This window comes from Pan troglodytes, chromosome 1, assembly GCF_028858775.2.
Source record: "Pan troglodytes isolate AG18354 chromosome 1, NHGRI_mPanTro3-v2.0_pri, whole genome shotgun sequence".
Classification (NCBI taxonomy): domain Eukaryota; kingdom Metazoa; phylum Chordata; class Mammalia; order Primates; family Hominidae; genus Pan; species Pan troglodytes.
The window spans coordinates 25,323,357-25,338,437 of record NC_072398.2 but is presented as its reverse complement, the minus strand read 5'-3'; the positions used below and the strand labels follow the sequence as shown (position 1 = coordinate 25,338,437).

The window sequence follows — 15,081 nt, the reverse complement described above, 5'->3', positions numbered from 1 at the left end:
TAGGCTTCTAAAAGTAGAGACCGCATCTCTAACCTAATACAGTATAGTACAAATCCATATATGAACAATTTCTAAAGGGGAGTAATGATCTCTCTTAAGAAAGAAAAGTACTCTAGAGGACTCCAAGTGAAAACCGAACTTCCAAATGATGACAATTCCATAGTCATACCTTTAAAACAGCAAAGCCTATTCTAAAGCGTGCCCAAGAGTTCCTGAACACAACCCCACAATGCCTAAAAGGAAAACAATTTTAAAATACAATTTCTCTACAGTAGCTTTCTAATTAGAGCTTTAAAACAAAATACAAGGTCATATTTTAAAAATTTACTAATTATACTCTAGCCTGGATGACAGAGCGAGACTCTGACTCAAAAAAAAAAATTTACTGATTATAATCATACCTCATAAATGATTCTCTGTACAAGGTCAAATTCTCCCTCCAAAGACGAATCTAGCAGTAAAGCAAGGGGGTTGAATTTCACCCTCATTCCATGAGCAATACGCTCTGAGCCAGTTTTACGCAAGTTTGTCCTTTTACCCTGCAAAGAAAATGAGTGGAAAATTTAGGATCCTGGTCTATGCAAGAGAACAACAGCAGCAAATGGGAAGGAATGACTTCTCACCTAAATTAGTGAGAGGAACTTTAACAATATAGATTTGGCACATTTTATTGAAGTATAACATTATTCAGAAAAGTATACGAATCTGATATGCAGCGTAATGAACTTTCACAAAGTGAACAAATACCATGGAGCAAAGTTGGAGGAACATAACTTTATAAAATCTAACATAATTACGTTTGGGTTATATGTTATAGTATGAATTAAACTAAGAGTATAATCAGAAGTGGCAAATAGGCTAGCGTTCTGTCAAGTATCAGAATTAGCCAAGACTGATCTTTAGATTGCCTATCTAATACAGTACAGCAAACTCCACTCTCTTAAAGTGAGCAACAGCACAGCCCACAACTACAACAGCTAACCTATATTGAATGATTATTCATTAACCCTCACAAAAACCCTATGATCCCTAGTTTACAGATAAGGAAACCAAGGCACACAGCCGGCAAATGGCAGAGCTGGGACGCAAATCTAGGTAAGCTGGCTTCTTTAAAGTCTGCCATCTTAACCATTTCACACCAGAATGCCTCCTCGGGGGAAAGCATATAATTAAGGTAAATAATACAGATTATTAGTCTGTCTTAGGTATAACAAGGATAAATCCTACCAGCTTAAACTTTTAATGAATCGGACTTAAAAAAAAAAAAAAGGCAAAATTTTAAAGACTAGATCCAGAATCCTGTAAAACAGGTTTCTTAAACACACCCAACAAAGTAGAGACGTTTACTGGCGTGAGGTGTGATATATGTACTCCACATAATTCTTTCATTTTATCTCAGATGTGGAAAATTGCCAAGTTTTAAAAAACATTAAGTGACAATACATTTCACAATGTGCAATGACTAAAATGTTGCTCTCTGAATGTTATCTGACTGTGGTTAATACAAGTCATAAGCAGTACAGTGTAATGACACTTGCCGATCCCACTGTTAAAGAATGTACGAGATAGTTGCTTCTATTTTACTTAAATCGAGAAGGAAAAGGTAAGACACCTTCCTAGGAAGAGAACAGCAGAATCTTAAAAAGAAAGTATAATACTTTTACCAATTCTAGTGTTCCTTTTTTCTCCTTGAAAATGTGGATTATTTTGACACAGCAACAAAAAGGCCAGAAAATAACAAGTGGCTGTAACGTGGATTGGTTTTGGCCAATGTGGCATAAAACGTCCTTCTTTTCTTATGTTTAAAACTCAAAGAGAATCAAGCCTCAGAACTTAGGAGGCACAGGGTTGTTTAAAAACTGTTAACCTCTATTTTAAAACTTTTTTTTCTAGCTTCAAATGTTTAGTACATAAAACTTTTAAGCAAACATTTACTGTAACCAATTGTTAAAAATAACTCTGGACAATTATTATCTTTGAATACTATCATATCTAAAAGATAATAAGGAATCAAACATGCAAAGTACATTTAAAAAAATTCTTTTAATGCTATTTTGCTTTTCACTAGGTTTTAAATTCATAGTTCAGCATCCTACTTCCTTCCGTGCTTACTGAAGCAAAGTGGCTTCAAATTAAACTATGAAAAAGCAGACTTCATTCAGACATTCTGGGATTTTTATTTTCTCTCACCTATATCAAAGTGAGAGGATGGAAGCTTAAATTTCAAACAAACGCTTACTATTTGGAAGGAGTGTAGAAGGTGCACTCAAGTCAAAACATACAAAATTTTAGAATAACTTTCGTATGTTAAAGTACAAAGAAATCTTAGGGATCACCATATTAGCCAGAGATTTTCAGACTTCGTTGAAGGGGAGGAAGGGGCTGAAGAGGGGCCCCTCAGCCCAGTTACCCCTCCCTGCCCTCACTCCATCCAGAACCGTTCCAATTTTACCACTGTTGTAAGTTTGAGGTTTCACCTAACATTTCATTTTTTAAAATTTCACTGCTAGAAAATTTTTAAAAAGATTGACATCATCAATGAGAGAAGTTATACCATCTGCCTGATTTCACACAGCTAAGCTAGTAATCAAAAGTTTCAAACCCAGGTCTTTTGAGTCCCAGTCGGGTGCTGCTTCCCTAATATGTGACATCAGCTAGAGAAGAAACAGCAAATGCAGTGTTTATAAGGATAAGAACAAAACTCTGTTTCTTTCACAAATAAATGGGTTCTCTCTAAAACAGAAAAATGTTCTTTATATTGAATAAACTGCATTATGAAAACATTTATAAGATCCACTCTGTGCCAAGGGAATCGTAAAATAAAAATGCAAACTGGAGAAGATGAATGTGACCACCAAGAAAATCATAACAAAGTAAAGGACTCCGGAAAAGGCTATGAGATAGTACATTACTTACAGGAGGCAGAGAGACCTGCCCGGTGATTTCAGGCGGGCGCATGCTCACCGAGTCTTCTCCGGGCCCTTCAGGCTCCCCAGATGGGTACGGTGGGGGTGGGTATGGAGGGTACTCCTCCAGGTACACATCAAGCAGATGTGGAGCCTCTGGATTTGGTTCTTCTGGGTTATTCTGGAGATTTGGGCTGTTGTCTGGGACTCCCTCAGGCTCATAATCAAGGCCTGGAGAAGGAGCTGGCATGTCACTGTTCTCTGTACTGGCATTCCCCACATCCTCTGGGGACAATGATTCAGGAACCAGAGAGACCACCTCCTTTTCGGGCTCCACATGTAAATATGGATTCTGGATTTCTACTGGGCTTTCTGAGCTGGCAGTCACAGAAGCTGACTTGGATGGGTATGATGGGACAGAGATGGTCTCCATGGCCGCTATGGTGGTCCTCTGATATAAAAGCTTCTGAATATTTGGCCCATTAGGACCCTCTGGCTCTGTAATAGAACTACGTTTCTTTAGAGGCCTTGGTGCATTAGACAGTTTCTTTCGTAAGGCTTCTAGGTCAGCATCACTCTGGTTTCGGTAAGGATTAGATAAGAAAGGCAGTAATTTAGTTGGGCTGAGTGGCCGAGGAATTCTTTCATTTTCATGGTTATCCTGAACTGAAGAAACAGGCTCTGTTTCAGGTTCTGGACTGCCAGGCTTGCCCTGGCTATTGGAATAAATGTTCTCTGGGTGCTGCTGTTGATTCTGGGCAGCAGCAATTACAGGCTTACCATATACTAATTGGAAAAGGAAAAAAAAAAGCCCTCATTAGCATTAATTAAACAAAACTGGCAAGAAACAGAAACAGCTAACAATAACTAAAGCCTCTTTTAATTTCATAGTTGTTACTACATAATCCCCTTCAAATATAATTAATTTTTAAAAATAAATGACAAAGCAGGGAATCCATCTTTGCATAATAAACTTATTACAGAATCAAAACCCCCACTGATTGTAACATGCACCATATCTCATGAAACAATAAGAAAATGTTGCCGTTTTAAGAAATCACTGTAGCATCCAAATTTAAAATAACAAAATGTGAAAAACGTTTAGATGCAATGAAAACAGATAATCCTCATGTGTCCAGATTAAAACTAAACATGTACTATCCCATCTTTCACTTTTCAAAAGTGAATCAACGTGAGAACTTCTATTTGGCTTATAAAATTATTAAGAACCACTTATAGTTACCAAAGATATTCCCTGTTAACATTCTGATTATATTAAAATTATCTAATTCCCAAATTATTCCATTTTCACTAAAGACCCATGAAAAGAAAAGAGTAAGAGGTAGCATATATACTGATTCTTTGCTAATTTTAATTCTGGCATCTTAGGTCACAATTACATGGTTATTTCATGACTACAAAGCTATTTTCATTCAATTAAAACATGGTAAGTTTTATTCTAGTCCTATGAAGTAATAATTTAGAAAGAACCCAACAAATTTCCAAACTGTGTATGTTTAATACAAGCTAACCTTCTGTTTTTACATTTAGCTGGCGGCTATGTCCCCATTACAATGACTTAAAATACAGTAGAGAATATATATGTATGTATGTATGTATGTATGTATGTATTTTTTTTTTTAGATGGAGTTTCACTCTTGTTGCCCAGGCTGGAGTGCACCATCTCGGCTCACTGCAACCTCCGCCTCCCAGGTTCAAGTAATTCTCCTGCCTCAATCTCCTGAGTAGCTGGGATTACAGGCATGTACCACCACGCCCAGCTAATTTTGTATTTTGGTAGAGGTGGGGCTTCTCCATGTTGGTCAGGCTGGTCTCGAACTCCCAACCTCAGGTGACCCGCCCACCTTGGCCTCCCAAAGTGCTGGGATTACAGGCGTGAGCCACTGCGCCCAGCCACAGTTATATATAAAGACATATAGACACAGACACACACATACAGAGACACACATATATATATGTGTGTGATGTGTGTGTGTGTGTATATATCTATATATACATGTCTACGTATATATGTCTCTCTATATGTATATACACACACACACACAGACAGGGGCAGTGGTCCAGTCCTCTATGTGACAAGAACATCTGGTCAACCTACAGTGAAGACACACACCTTCCTTCTGCACTGTAATGACCCATTATATTTGGTTCTCCCTCACCAATAAGCCCCTCCAGACTTGAGACCACACTTTATTCATCTATTATCTTTAGTGCCTACTACTGTAGGAGCAGACATTTAGCAAGCACTCTTTTAAACTCCCAGTAAAGAACAGAAGCCACAGTTAAAAACCCTTAGCGTCAGTCAAAATAGGGATTAGTTATTTTGCTGTCTGCTGAGGGATGGCTTAAGTTCTGGTATAGAACTTAAGCACGTCACCTATGAACGTTAAGAACCTTACCACTTGAAAAGTGTGGCCCTCTGGTATGAGTCTTGGTCAACGCGCTCTGCACAGCCTGCTGGAAGTTTTTTCCTGGCGCCTGCTGCTGCGTATACATGGAATATATTGAACTTGCTGCCACGGTCTGGGGTTTTCTGAAGGGTGGAAGTAAGGTGTCTTTGGAAGGCTGGGGAGTAAAGGGCCGGACGGCAGCAGCAGGTGGATTTTCTTGCTTAGAACCTGGAGAAAGGGTCTGGTCTTGGCCAACTGAAGGTATGCTGGGAGACAGCAGCACTCTCGGCTGCTGCCCTGCTGGTTTTGGTTTAGTTCCCACGGACGGAACAACTGCTGACAACTGCTGAGAACTTCCGTCTGGCTTAATGTCTGAAGGTGGCTGATTAGTTTGTCCAAAATAAGGCAAATTAATCTGTTTTGGTTTTGTAGGAACAGGAGGTGGTACTTTAGCCACATTTTTATTTGCAACCTATAACACACACATAAAAAGCCAGTTAAAATACTATATAACTGGGTACACAGGATGTTCTAGATAACCTAATTTCACAAATGTAAATATACACTATAAAAATATTAGCTCTGGCCGGGTGCAGTGGCTCACACCTGTAATCCCAGCACTTTGGGAGGCCGAAGCAGGCGGATCACGAGGTCAGGAGTTTGAGACCAGCCTGGCTAATATGGTGAAACTCCGTCTCTACTAAAAAAATACAAAAATCAGCCAGGCATGGTGGCGGGCACCTGTAGTCCCAACTACTCGGGAGGCTGAGGCAGAAGAATCTCTTGAATCCGGGAGGTGGAGGTTGTAGTGAGCTAAGATTGCACCACTGCGTTCCAGCCTGGGCGACAGAACAAGACTCCATCTCGGAAAATATATCTATATAAGCTCATATTTTTTAATTGTTAATTAGCTTTTGTTTTGTTTTATGTACTTATTTATTTTTATATAGACAGGGTCTCGTTTTGTTGCCCAGGCTGGTCTCGAACTCCTAGTCTCAAGTGATCCTCCCACCTCAACTTCCCAAAGTGCCGGGATTACAGGTGTGAGCCACCACACCTGGCTGTTAACTAATTTTAAATTTCTGTATTTACTCACATTTAATAATGGATTTCATTAATGCAATACAATCTCTTCCCTTTATGACTTCCTCCTTGTTTCCACTTCCTATCTGGGCAATTTTAATACATTTAAGTGCCCACTTGAAAACTTTTACTGTCATCTTTCATATTCAGATGGCATCAATAATGGGAAATCATTCTTGTTCACTGGAATTTCATGCAATCTAGACAACTGTAATAAAACACACCTAACTTGGAGCACTCACACATAACCTGGTTATCAAGGATTAAGACTGTAACAGTTACAGAAAATTCACCACACAAGCATTTTGTAACTTTGAAGAAATAAGATACTTGAACAAAACAAATACAGTGTTCTTCGATGCACTTATACTTTTTAGAGAATCACATGAAATATGACCCAAAACAAGCATGTCAGCCATTCTCCCACCGGGTGTGAGAGCACAAACAGACTCACGCAAGAGAAATTAAAATAGCAGAATGCTAATGTATTTTCTAATCTCCTAGGTACATCCTGTTTCTTCTGCTCTCCCTCACACAATACTTTATCCCTTCTAAAAACTGCATTATAGAATTACTATTAAATTTTAAAAACCAGGATATTTGTAGGTACCTGAGCATCCCGCAAGATATCTTCACTGCTCTGGTTCTTCCTCAGAGTACCAAAGGAAGGTGGGGCAGTGGACTGGTCTACTGCATCAAACATTGAGAACGGACGCACTTTCTTCTCTTTCTCCCTCAGCGGAACCTCTCCATCATCAACTAAAGACAAAAAAATCACAATGACATTCAAACTGTTTAGAATAAAGTATCTCATTCACTCGTAAGTTTCTCTCCCCTAAATCTCCCTGAAAATCTGTGTCCACAAAGCGCGTTCCTATTTTTTAATTAAACTAATAAAAGGATAACCCAAGCACTATAATGATCGTACCTGAGTTCTCCAGCTAAATTAAGGTGTTCTGGAAATAAATATTGTTAAATATTGTCCCTAGTGTTAACACACTAGAAAATGATTTATCAGGCGGGTGCAGGGGCTCACGCCTGTAATCCAAGCACTTTGGGAAGTGGAAGCGGGTAGATCACTTGAGCCCAGGAGTCCAGTCTGGGCAACATGGTGAAACCCCATCTCTACAAAAAATACAGAAATTAGTCAGGCATGGTGGCCTGCACCTGTAGTACCAGCTACTAGGGAGGCTGAGGTAGGAGAATCACTTGAGCCCAGGAGGTGGAGGCTGCACCAGTGAGCCATGAGCGCACCACTGCACTCCAGCCTGGATGACAAGAGTGAGATCCTGTCTTTAAAAAAAAACAAAAAAAGAAAGAAAGAAAGAAAAGAGAAAATGGACTCTCTAAAAAGAATACACAGCACCTTTCAGATGACCAAAATTTAATGTTCAAGAGTAGCACAAATAAATCTCACCTTGATCCAGAGCATTCCCAGTGCTTTGAGGTGCAGAAGCAGAGCCTTGGCTTGGGAAAAGATCTGCATTTGAAGGACTCCAATCAGGGCCAACTGGATGGATTTTAGAGCCTAAAATACAGAAAAGCAGCTACAAATAACTCAGCATTCTAAAGAGATTTTTAATGATTTTTACTGCTAAGACTTTTAATCTCTAAAAACAGCTTTAAATTCCAGACTCACAACACCCCAATAAATTTACTTAGAAAATACTGTATTATATTTTATATTTCTAATTTAAGATTCTTCCACTTTACTCAAGCAATTTAAAATTAGTCACAGCAAGTCTGCTTGAACCAGCAAAGACACATTATTCTTCACTGTGTTAGAAAACATCACCATCACATCCAGAAAATACTTTCCAATTCAAGAGACCTAAGGGTCTAAGGTGTATTTTATAAATGATATTTTAAGTGATACATGCACAACACAAAAGTAAATATGTGGATCCTTAATCCAGGACTTCAACTGCAGTCTTTCACAAATCAGTATGTTCAGGTTTTTTTCTACACTGATGCTTAAATTTCAAAAGCCACTGCTTTCATTTTTCCTTACAGAAACAAAGCAAATATAACTCTTTCCACAATAAAATCCAGACTGCATGGTACTATTGCTTCACAGTAGCAGTTATGGTAAAATAACAAATAATTTGAAAATCAGCTATTTTTTTGCATGTGATAATTGTAAGAGAACAGAGACAATACTGGCTATTACTTCTGTTCAGGGGTCTGAATGATAAGGTCATTAAAGGATGCTTTACCCCAATTTTTCTACAATTCTCCCCACACTTTCTCCTCCCATTACAAAACTATGGCTTGTACCTCTCCATGTATCTGAGAAGTACACAGAATGCAAAGATCACTAACACAAGGAGCCTCTGCTATTTTCACTTTTAATCTCCCGATATGTTTAATATTATTCTAAAAATTATCAGCAAATTCTCACATGTAAGCAGATATGAATATTTAACACCACTCATCAACATAATAGATTCAGAACCTCACATTCTATACAGATAACACCACAAACACATATGTTTTTACCCAAAAAGAAAAGTTCTCAAGTTATTAATATCAGATCAAAATTTCCTTAGTAACAAGAAGGAACTTTTTAAAACAATTTTCAGGTTTATAAAGATATTATATTTTATTTCATTTCCTGAATAGAATTGTATTATTTAGGGTTAAGAAAAATCATCCTTGTACAACCAGGGTATCAATTTTAATTTTTTAAACGTCTCATTACACTAGCAAAGAATACAAAAGGATTTTTAGAATTCAAACATGAATAATGAATACAAAGAGAGATTTTTTTTAAACTCAAACTTGGGAGAAAGAATAGGTGGGGACAGGGAAGAACTAGGCTGTGCAGGACTTTTTACCTTTAGTTTGTGAAGCAGCCCCAGATCTCATGTTGGGCAGTGTCTGTATTTTCATCGGCCCCTCTGAAGCCTGCATGACCAAGGAACCATCCGGCAGGGCTGGCTTCACCAGCAATTCAGGCCTTGAGGGCATCCGAGGCATAGTAGACGACTGGATATAGGGACCTACTGCAGCCACACGGCTTGGGGCTGACGCGGCTTGCTGGGGAGGATTTCCATCAGATGAAACCTTAGGAAAGAAGCACAGGTCCTTTAGTATTAAAAATCATCTCAGGTGATCAGACTTAGAAACTAAGATGTGACATTTTCTTACTTTTTAAAATGAGCAGTTTCAGAATCTAGCCATAGAGTCTACAAAAAACATTCCAAAATAAACACTCCCCAATGAACTCTCACCCACACTTTATTACAAGTATTAGAGACAAACAGAGCTACACAGGTAATAACATTAAAAAGTAAAAAAGCAGCGGATTGTCTTTTAAGGATCCATAAACAGCATCTGTTTTCTGAGGGCACACTGAGTAATGATTCTGAAGAAGATGCCTATGAGTAACCTCACTGGGCTGGTCATCTTTTTCCCTCCTCCCCAAAACCATTACAAAACGGCCCACTTACTGGTAGATTTTCTTTTTGCTGTAGAGCTGCCTTCTTCTTCCACAGCCGGTCCCTCAGCTCATTAACACGCTTATCCATGACTGCCACTTCTGAATTACGCTTATTCAAACACTCCCTCTGTTGTTGTAGCTTGGCATTCTGCTCTTGATTCAATTTGTTTCTTAGCTGAATAAAAGAGAGGGGAAAAAAGGTAGCCAAGGAGTAGGAAGAAAATGTCTCAAACAGTTAATCACATGGTTAACTATTATATAATTTCTAAAAATATGAGGTCCCTCCACCCCTCCACACTTCTCATCTCATGGTTTAAAATTAAGTGACACCTGTGCAAGACCACCAGCTGTGGTTATGAGGAATGTCTCAAATTTCCTGTCTAGGGTACTATAAAGTTTACTCTGGATTCTCTGGAGTTTGGGTTCCCCCCACAACCTGCCTTCTCTTTAAGGAAAGGCAACTGAAATCTAGCACCTCTTGCTACTTATATGAGCAACTCTGTTTCTGGAAAGGAGGTTGTACAGCTTTTGGCAAACAGCTACGGTCTACCTGCAGCTCCTTATAGAGGCGATCAAGCTCAGCCACTGCAGACTGATTGTCATGGTGGCCGTCGATCCTGCCGTTCTTGAGCATCTCTAGCTGCCTGGTCAGTTCTTCTACTTTTGACACAGCCAGGACGAGCTCCCTCTGTTTTTGCTGGAACAAATTATTCATCTGTTCAATTTCCTCCACTAGATGAGACAGAGAACAGCAACAACAGTTGAAAAGAAAAATAAGAATGGACTACTTCCCAGGCAACCGGGCTTTACAATGAACTTTCTAATAAACAGCAGAAAAATTTTTCAGAATGTCCTGGAAGCAACCGACTTCTTTTAGAAGCAAGTGAAATCAACAGAGACATCTCTAAATCTCTGTGCTTCAATATCAATGTATCTTTATCAGAATTTGCATTAAAAATATTATTAAACTCCAAATTTTAGAAACAATAAAAATTTCTTTAGAACTTTCAATTTTATAACATTAGGTGGATCTATTAAACCACAAACATTCTGATTAAAATGGTATCGTAATAGATGGAGCTATTATATGAACAAAAATCCTTGACTTCATCAAATTCTCAGTCAAAAAATATTAAGGGGAAAAAATGCTACATTTTCCAAAGGTATCTTAGAAATCCTGTATAAAACATTCAACAGCTGAATTCAATTCAGAGGAACCTGCAGCATCAAAACTGCAGTAAATTATATTTTTTCAAAAGATACCCTTTAAAGTTATCTACAGATCAACCATGGTGGCTTGCACCTGTAACCCCAGCTACTCAGGAGGCTGAGGTGGGAGGATCACTTGAGGCCACGGTTCAAAAGACCAGCCTGGGCAACGCAGTAAGACCCTGTCTCAAAAAAACCAGACAAATAAATGTATAAAAAAGTAAATCTATGAGGAACAACTCACCAAGTTTCCCATTGCTTAGTCTCTTCTGTTCCACGTGGCCTTTAAGTGCTCTCACTTTTTTTAGCTTAGCTTCCTGATTCTCAGCTATTTCTTTTAGCCTTTTAAGTTTCTCCTGCTCGGCAACTTGTTGCTGTTGTCGCTGATCTTGCTGTTTCAAAAACTTTAAGCGCTGTTCCTAAAAATAAAAGTAATCATTAGGCATGTCATTTTAGGTAAGTACACCACTAAGCTCAAAATAGCCTAACTGCAACACTTAGATGTTGAGATTGAGGTACACTTGTAACCCTGGTCTGGTCTCACCTTCTTCCTAAACACTGCCATCAGAATCACACTGGAAATCTGTTCAAAACAGATACTCCTGAGCCCACCCTAGAATCTTCTGGGGATAAGATCCAGGAATCAGTATTTTTAACCCAAGTGGTTCTTATGCAGCAAGGATGCAGCAATTCTTGAACTAGTTTTCATAAACTGTTGCAACAATTTTAAAAAGCAGCTCATGTAGAAATGGGAAGCATTATAAGAAACTATTTAAATGCACAAGATTTGGAGTACATTTAGATTCAAGCCCAGCTCTGCCACTTATTAGCTATGAGACCTTGAATAAATTGCATAACCTCACCAAGCATGCAAGTCTATGTTTCTTCATCTATAAAACAGGGATGATCAATAGTAACTACCAATGTTACTATAGTGAAGATTAAATGAAATGTGAAATGTAAATGTCTTTGAATGATATTTTACATAATACTCAATAAATGGTCACTGAAAAGAGCTAAAGAAATATTTAACACCTTTAGAAAGCTGCAATCATGGAATCTGAAATTGTTTCTTTCCCCTGCCCCAAGGTACTTTTGTTATAGCAGAAATTTTGTTTTTATTACATTAAAATTTTTAACTAAAACTGAGTAACAGAGCCACACAATTTATAATCACAGGTAAACTATTTCTTAGATTAGTATGCCTAGAACATATAAGTAACATGGAAAGAATCAAAATAAAAACCCTGGCTAAGGCAGAAGATCACTTGAACCCAGGAATTCAAGTCCAGCCTGGGCAACACAGTGAGAACCCATCTCAAAAGAAAAAAAAACCCACAAGGACTTGTTTTTAAGTCCTTGAAGACTAAAAAGCTTAGAGATTTGTTCTTCAACAACCAATCTTTTTATTTGACTACATATCCTTGCTACTCAATGTAATGTGCATCAGCATCACCTGGAAGCTTGTGAGAAATGCAGAAGCTCAAACCTCAACTCACCTACTGAATCAGAATATGCATTTTCAACACAATCCCCAGGTGATTCATATGTATCTTAAGGTTTGAGAAGCAATGATATACATGATTTTGGAAAAACTGGGGTCTGGTATTACAAACAGAAATGGATGCACAGGAACCCTAGGAAGTATGACATGGAAGTCCACACTGCCTTCAGAACTGCCTTGAAGAATTCCTGGCCATTATTTCAAAGCCCTATTGGGTAACTTTGCCCATGACAAACCAACAATTGTCTACCCCAGCTTCAGTGACCTGATAATCACTAAAGGACTGTTAATTGTGGATCCTGGGTGTTTAGACCAGGGGTTGATAAACTATAGCCTGCAGGCCAAATCCAGCTTGCTATCTTGTTTTTGTAAGCAAAGTTTTATTGGGACACAGCCACACCATCTGTTTACCTATTATCCATGACTGCTTATAACAGCAGAGTTGAGTAGCTGCAACAGAGGCAGCAAAGTTTGCAAAGCCCAAAATATTTACCATGTAGCCCTTTACAGAGAAAGGTCTGTTGGCTTTTGGGTCAGATTGGAAGCCTATGGCTGGCAGGAGAAGCAGCAGTTCTGATGGTAATGGAGTGGCTTCTTATATTTTCCTTGTTCAAGGCCAGGACTAGGGTTAGTTTGTGGATAAAGAATGTTCCCCAAATAAAGGCAAGCAGCCCGTTATTGGTGCCAAGCTCCAGAAGGGGACAGTATTAGATTAATCTGATCCAAGATTAATCTATGGTATGGTTATACCATGTTAGAACTTTAATATTCCTCTTGCTGTGGCCCAGAGTAGTTCCTAGGAGCAAAGATGAAGGGCTCTTTCCACCTTTCCTGTCTGACTGATACCCAACATAGCATGGTTACTCTTGATCAGAATCAGGAGTCAGAAACATCTTGAACAATTAGGATGATACAAGGATTTCTACAAAATGCTGTAGTAAGGACTCAAAGAGACCACAAAGAGAGCACCAAACAGCAGGTGGCTTTTGGGTTGATAATGTCACCTCATATCTGTGAGGTAACTGGCTTAATGGGGGTAGAATGTAAATAGCCTTATACATACATTAACAATAGTGGCCTGTTAGCTCTTTTAAAAGAAGATACTACCAGCTGGGCACGGGGGCTCACGCCTGTAATCCCAGCACTTTGGGAGGCCGAAGTGGGCGGATCACCTGAGGTCAGGAGTTTGAGACCAGCCTGGCCAACATGGTGAAACCCCATCTCCACAAAACATACAAAATTTAGCCAGGTGTGGTGGCGTCTGCCTGTAATCCCAGCTACTTGAGAGGCTGAGACAGGAGAATCACTTGAACTCAGGAGGCGGAGGTTGCAGTGAGCCGAGATCGTGCCACTGCACTCCAACCTAGGCGACAGAGTGAGACTTCATCTCCAAAAAAAAAAGACGATACTACCTTAGTTGCCAGTAATTGTTGCTGGGCTTCAATCTGTTGCTGCTGGCGAGATGCCATTTCCTGAAGTTCAGCAAGAGTCAGATCCATCCTAGGACTATTAACCTACAAATAAACACAATCCCAGCTTACTATAAAACTACCACAGAGATTCCGCCCTCAAAGTTCTATGTAAAAGCTTCATCTGAACCAACTATGACAAAATTATTTAGCGATTTTTCTTTCATAATATCAAGCAGACCATTAATTCTTATATTAATACTCACCACATTGACTTTTTAAGATGTAAAACATACTAATATACAATAATCTTTTATTTTAAGTTGTAAGTTTAAAATTAAATAGTTTCAACAGTCAGGGACATAAATGGAACAATTTAGAATTACCTTGTTCTGTAATTTACATTACAACAGAAGTGTTTGATCATATTAAACATGGTATTGAGGCACTGGCAGCAAACCTAGAATTTAGTCATTGGAATATCATTTAAAAATACTTTAGCACTAAAAAATTCAAGACACATTGAGTCATCAGAAACAAAGCAAGGACATCCACTCTCACAACATCTATTCAACATTGTCCTAGAGGTTCTAGCCAATGCAATAAAACAAGAAAGAGAAATAAACAGCATCCAGATTGGTAAGAAAGAAGTTCAACTGCCTTCACAGACAATATAATCATCTATGAAGAAAATGCTACGGAATCTACAAAAAAGCTACCAGATAAATAGGTTACATAGCAAGACTGCAGGATAAAAAAAAAAAAAAATCAATATGCAAAAGTCAAGTGTATTTCAATATATTAGAAACAATTAGAAATTTAAAACTTTTAAATTTAAATACCATTTATAGTATCAAAAATATGAAATACTTAGGGATAAATTTAATAAATAGGTAAGATGTATATACTAAAATCTCAAAAACTGCTGAAAGAAAATGCAAATAAATGGAGAGTTACACCATGTTCATGAATTGGAAGCTCAATACTGTCAAGACAGCAATTATTCTCAAATTGATTCAACAAAATCTCAACTGAAACCCAAACAGGCATTTTTGTAAAAATTGATGTTGATTCTAAAATTCATATGGAAGTACAAAGCATCTAGAATAGCCAAAAT

At 38.3% G+C, this 15,081-nt stretch overlaps 1 protein-coding gene across 4 annotated transcripts in view; it reads right to left on the bottom strand.

The window, feature by feature from the left end:
• The window catches only part of TP53BP2 (tumor protein p53 binding protein 2), a 65,717-nt gene that overhangs the window by 12,801 nt on the left and 37,835 nt on the right, over window positions 1-15,081 (bottom strand). For 3 of the 4 annotated variants that reach the window (XM_009441559.4, XM_063809872.1, XM_063809871.1), the window contains 10 exons: window positions 13,968-14,069; window positions 11,296-11,470; window positions 10,393-10,574; window positions 9,853-10,017; window positions 9,238-9,466; window positions 7,818-7,928; window positions 7,011-7,159; window positions 5,327-5,789; window positions 2,917-3,692; window positions 402-539 (listed from right to left, as the gene is read on the bottom strand). In XM_009441559.4, the coding sequence (XP_009439834.3) occupies window positions 402-539; window positions 2,917-3,692; window positions 5,327-5,789; window positions 7,011-7,159; window positions 7,818-7,928; window positions 9,238-9,466; window positions 9,853-10,017; window positions 10,393-10,574; window positions 11,296-11,470; window positions 13,968-14,069 (2,490 nt within the window). The remainder of the gene's footprint in view (window positions 1-401; window positions 540-2,916; window positions 3,693-5,326; window positions 5,790-7,010; window positions 7,160-7,817; window positions 7,929-9,237; window positions 9,467-9,852; window positions 10,018-10,392; window positions 10,575-11,295; window positions 11,471-13,967; window positions 14,070-15,081) is intronic. The other variant, XM_016939555.4, reaches the window with a different exon arrangement.